At 43.4% G+C, this 6,000-nt stretch overlaps 1 protein-coding gene across 14 annotated transcripts in view; it reads left to right on the forward strand.

The window, feature by feature from the left end:
* FBRSL1 (fibrosin like 1) overlaps positions 1 to 5,027 on the forward strand; it is a 367,873-nt gene extending 362,846 nt beyond the window's left edge. For all 14 annotated transcript variants that reach the window (XM_033518104.1, XM_033518111.1, XM_019008372.2 and 11 more), the window contains one exon: positions 1,997 to 5,027. In XM_033518104.1, coding sequence (XP_033373995.1) covers positions 1,997 to 3,230 — 1,234 coding nt within the window. In that variant the 3' untranslated portion in view covers positions 3,231 to 5,027. The remainder of the gene's footprint in view (positions 1 to 1,996) is intronic.
* The last annotated feature ends 973 nt before the right edge of the window (positions 5,028 to 6,000 follow it).

A 6,000-nucleotide genomic window follows, 5' to 3' on the forward strand; every position in this document is an offset into this window, starting at 1 on the left:
GTGACTATTTTTCCTCTATATTTTTTCTGTTTTCCCAAAAATGTTGCTGATCCTTAATGCAGCTGAAAGGCCTTTTCCTCAGACAAGCACGAGTACTAGAAACACCAAAAAAAAATTCCTCTTTGCCTTTTAGAATTTGTCTTCTGTGTAAATATGGCAACTCAGTCCCTGCTAGTCAGTTAGGAAAATACTCCAGGCTGAGGAATTGAGTGTGTTGCTGTGTTTTCAGTGTACTGAAAGCTTGGTTGTTTTCAATGCATTTGCTTTAGGATTGCAGTGTATTCTGAAATTATGATGGGTCCTTTGGAGACAGTCATAGTTCTCATTAATGTACAGATATGCTGATGAATTCAAATGTTAGCTGGACATTAACGAGATAAAAATGCAAATGCCTGTATCTGGAGCAGTGTGCATGAATCCATTAGCAAAACTGATTTTAAAAAATTGCATTGTGGGCAAACCCTTATTAATGATGACAGGCCTGTATCACCTGGGCTATAGTTACTTCATTAGCTCCCAGTTATATGATTTTGAAGCTATGAAGCCCTTTGTATTTCAGAGCCCAGTTGTCTCCAACAGGCTACTTCTTTGTAGGCAGTAACAGCCTGCAAGTCTTAGATGTGTGTGCTTGACTAGTCAAAGGGCTTCATAGCTGGCTGGAGTGCTTTTTATGAGATCTTCAGGCAGTAGCTGTGAACAAGATTATATGGAAGCAATAGGCTGAAAATCTTCTTGCTTTACATGTTAAATTGTCTGACAATTATGTCTCCTTGCAGAGATTTCATTCAAGTAGGGAACGTATCCCTTCTTGGCTCTAGTGGAATTCATTTGCAGACCAAGGTTACTTTACTCTCAAGAGTGTTCACACAGGGGTTAACAGCTCTATTACACTTCTATTAATTTAGCTTAAGCTGTCCCCGGCATCCCTGTTTGGCCATGGTTTTAATAAACCACATCCTTGACCAGCAATCAGCACTACCACAGAGGAAGAAAGCTGGGTTAGCAAATGTAATCATAAGGGATAAATACTTACACCGCTCCCCAAAACACCTCCAGCTTTCAGCACTCAGGTCTTACAGCTCTGAAAAACAAACACAACATAAAACTTAGGCATCAGTGAGCCTCTCAGCTGCATAATGCAGTTCTCTCAATCACACAATCATATTTTGCATTTAAAGTGTCTCTCATTCAGAGCAAAGTGCTTTTAGAAGGTGAGCATTATTTATTCCCCTGCTAAAAAGGTGGGATTAACTGTGACTAATTGGCTTGCTCAGAGGCAGAGGTGCAATTGGAAATGTAAACCTTTGTGCCTCTCTTTCTAAACCGTGGATGTTGTCATCAGACCCCTTGTTTATCACAGCAGGTCCTCTTGAAACACAGCTCAGTTGCTCAGTTTAGTGGCCGGTTCAAGGATGTTTCTCCTGAAGCACCTGGCTTACTGCGAGAACTGCTAACAACAAGAAGTCTTGCAGTTCCATAGGAAAATCAGCTTCACCTTATGGCTGATTCCAGTCAATGAGGCTGACCTGGGAAGGACCTGCATACATTTCTGTAGGCTTCTGTTTTGTGTGCCTGGATCTGTGTTTTAGGAGAAGAACCCAAGTTTTACAGCTGAGAAGGTCGTTGTCTGGCAGCAAGATGCCCACATGAACAAACAATAAGCTTTTTTTAAAGAAATAGAAGCTGTCTAGAATTCTTCTTTCCCTACATTTCTCAGTGAAATGGTCTTAGGGTGAATATAGTATTCTTCCAGCCACATCCCCAGTTTAGTCTGACATTTGTGAACATTTAACTTATTTTTGTCTTTGAAGTATTTAAAGGCAGCTAGTGCATATCACTTAGCATAGCATGACAGCTGTAGCTGATGTTTGTAGAGCTTTCCAAATCCTTTCCTGAGCAATCTCAAAGTGTACAACTGGGCACAGCACTTTGCATGCCCAACATCACAGGTGTTTGTTCACACATAACCAAGGATGTACCTTCTGTGTTTTTACAGAGACCTCATGGATAAAAACAGACATTCGAACAGATCCTCGCCGGCATCAGCCCCAGTGACGCACCAGATAAGCAATCTCATCCGCAGCAACAGCCAGAGCTCCAGCGATCCCATCAGGCAGGTCAGCCTCGGGGACAGGGAGAGGTCCAAGGAGCCCGAGCGAGAGCACCCTGACCGGCTGAGAGAGCCGCCCATAGCTGAACACAAGATCAAAGAGAGCCGTTCCCCAGTGAAGGAAACTCCAAGCCATGATAAGAGACCCTCTGAGGACAACACAAAGCCAGTAATCCAGTCTGTATCCCCATACAGCAAACCTGCACTAAGTGAGAGCCTGAAGCTTACCAATCTAATGAGCAAGGACATGGAGAGAAAGACAGAGCTTCCCAGCGACCTCCAGAAGATTAAGAATGACATCAAAGTCAAGGAGGAGAGAAAGGAAGACAGTGATGTGCTAGTGGTTGGGTCTGAGCCTTCCCAGCACTCCCGGTCAGTGGAGCATCCCCCACCGCCCACTCTCCATGGATTATCATTGCCTCACTCGATGGCTGCCTCCATGCCCATCTCCATGGGCAGCGTGCACCAGATGAACAACATGAATGTCCTGGACCGCAGCAGGATGATGACCCCGCTCATAGGCATGAACCCTTTGTCAGGAAGAGAGAGGCTGCCGCATCCCGGATTTTCCTGGGACCCGATGAGGGACCCGTTGCGAGATGCCTACCGGAGCTTAGACCTGCACCGTCGAATGGACTTCCAGCTCCGGACAGATCCTATCCATAGGTTTCCTACCACCTCTGGCTTTTATGACCACGAGCGTTCCTACAGAGACAGGGAACCACACGACTACAACCACGAGAACCTTCTGGAAGCCCGCCGAGAGCAGGAGCGGTTGCGGCAAGTGGAGGAGCGCGAGCGCTTGCACTTACGGGAAGAACTTGAGCGTGCCAGAATGCACCACTTGCACTCGTCCCCCATCGAAAGCCACCTGGCACACGTGCCATCCTTCATGCCTCATTTGAGCGGGATGCATTACCCCAGACTGAGTCCATCCACTGCCATGCACAACGGGATTTTGAACAGGAACCCGCCGACCGCAGCGCTGAGCGCGCCGCCGCCTCTCGTACCAGCCAGCAGCACCAGACCTGCCTCCCCTCGCAGGACTACTCCACTCACAAACTCTGAGTCCAGGGACTATTCCCCCTCTAGGAACCCCAAAGAAGTAGAGGCACGATAGTCCCCAACATTGAATTTTAAACTCACCTGTACATAAAACAAGCAAGCAAACAAACAAACAAACAACAACAAAAAAAACACAAACAGGAAAAAAACAACAAAAAAAGAAAACAACAAACCTTTTACAAAATGCACTGCTGTAAACTTTTTTTTAATGTAAAATTTGTAGAAGTTAAGCACATTTCCATAAATAACGGGGTTGGGGACTTTCCAACAAGAAGGTTGCTGAGAATGGGAATTTAATATATAGGTATTGATTTTTGGTTTTGTTTTTTGTTTCTGTGCTAAAAAAAAATGAGTTAAGAATATCAAGTTTGTACATTTTTTCCCAAATGTGAGAAACATTTTTAATGGATTTGTATTTTTTTTAATTTTGTGCTCTTTATTCACTTAAAAAAAGAAGAAATTTTGCTTTTGTTTTTAGTTAAATTTGCATTTTGAAGGCCTCAGATCCTTAAGAAAAAAATACCCAGGGTTTCTTAAAAGTATTATTTATGGAAATACTGTAGTTTTACAGTCCACTGTGAGGTTCCCTTCTGAGGCCAATTGATCACTTACCTTGGTACTTTGGAACCGAAGTTACAGATATATATTAAAATATTAATAATAATAATAATGTACAAAACTGTTTGTTTTTTGCCTTATTATATTATGCAGAAATTTAAGAGGAATTTTTTTTGACTTCTTGTTTTAAACAAAAAAAAAAGAAAACAAACTGTAAATATTCTGTTAATATAAATGTACACCAATATTAAATTCTTAACATAGGTAGACTTTATAAAAATGGTTTCTAGAACCACTCTGGTTATTTGTTAACATGGTTACAACTCATACTCTTGTCACAGTCAGAAATTCACACTCAGAAAGCTCAGTACGGCATATATACTTCAACTATGCAAGAACTCGGAGGCAGGTCTTAGTGGATGTTGGGGGGAGGAAGGTTTTAAAAAATAAAAATAAAATTTAAAAAAAAAACAACCAACCCAAAAACAACCAACTCGCAACTCTGGAGACAGAATGGCAATGGCATGTGAAAAGGAAGAAGGATGCTTGTGTTTAACAAAAAAAAAAAAAAATAAAAAAAAGAGAGACTGAATTTTTTTGTACAAACACAAGGGACAGTTCGTCAAGGAAAGAGAAAGACACACGCTCCTGGAAGGGAATTTTGGTTTCCTACTTTTCAAGCTGGCAAAAGCAGATGGAACTGGCACAGTACCATGCGGCAGACCCTTTCCTTATTTTTTTTTTCCTTTTTTTTTCTCTTTTTTTGTGTTGTGGGCAGGATCGCTGGCAAGCAAGGACAATTTTCCGTGGACCCCTTGTGCTAATTGTGCAGTGTTCTTATTGGAATCTGTATACAAGACAAAGTAGAATTTTAGGAGTGCAAAAAAAAAGTCTAATGGTTGATTAAAAAAAAAAAAAAGAAATTCTGATATATTATCTATAGTACATGAAGACCATAAGCAAATGTTTGTTTCAGTGTGGTTCTGCCTTGAACTGCTTTTTGGCATGATTTATTTTTTATTTCCAATTTTACTTTTCATCCATATGTAAATTTTGCCATGTTTTACTTGCTGTACCATCCCCCCTTCCCTTATTTTATTTTTCAGTGTCCATGTTTTATATATCCTGGGCTTTTTCTCTCTAGTTAATTCAGCCATCCGCTACTATTTTCTTGGCTCTGTAACTCTTGTTTCCCCCCCTCCCCGTCCTCCCCCCTGCACCCCCTGTAATTTTAAACATTCAGTTTCCTTGTAGATCAATGAAGATAAATACAACATTGATTTTGGATGAAAAAGGCAGTTGAGTGTTTGTGTGTCGTAGCCAGCGCTGTTGACTCGAGGCTAATGGTTTATTGACGGCTGGGAGGAGGCAGCTGGCGGAAGGGGCTGGTGCTGGGACAGGGATTTGGTTTTGCCTGTGAATCCTTCCCAGCAGAAGGAACACAGCCCATGACACGCTTTGGAGGTGGGGGTTTGGGGAGGGGGGCAGAGCAGTGCCCCCAGACCTGCAGCATCTCCACCCCACGGCGCGGGGCCACCTCGGGGTGGCTGGTCCAGCATCTCCTGCCAGGGGAAAGAAGGACAGCAAAGGAAACACAGCCTGTGTACAGCAGCTCGTGTGGAGGGACCCTGCTGCCGGCATCACCACGGGAAGGTTGTCGCCTCCAGCGCTCTCCACTTCCCATTTGCTTCCCCAGCCTTTCCCGTGGGCTGAGCCGTCTGCGGGGGATGGAGCTGCGCCCCAAACCCCTCGCGCTCCGTGGCTGACGGAGAGGTGGGCGACGGTGCTTTAACAGCATGTTACAGCTTCTGGGTTTAAGTTTGCGTGTGACTAAATTACTGAGCGTGAAAAAATAAAATGAAATAAAATAGCAGGGTCCTTAATCTGATGAAAGGAGGCTTAAAACAAAATAGGCATTAAAAATCAGCACCTGCTCTCCCAGCTGAAATTGGAGGAACATGGAGCACATGGTGGATGTGAAAAGCGTGTTGAACTCGGCATAAAGATTCATAATGCTGGCTCAGGGGGATTGTAATTCTTCTGGTGCCAGTGTCCAACATGGGATCTTGTTTGACACCATCTCTGACATGGACCTGCATTAATGAGCCCCACTAATCCCTGTTAGAGTGCATAGCTGCGTGTTTCTAATGCAGGTACGTGTGAGCAAGGAGGTTGTTATTGCAGACGTCAGAAAAAAATGCAAAAATGGGCCAGGCCCTTTGGAAGCATTTGGTCTGTGTATGACTTAAAAAATGAGCATTAAATCG

Source organism: Parus major, chromosome 15 (assembly GCF_001522545.3).
Source record: "Parus major isolate Abel chromosome 15, Parus_major1.1, whole genome shotgun sequence".
NCBI lineage: Eukaryota > Metazoa > Chordata > Aves > Passeriformes > Paridae > Parus > Parus major.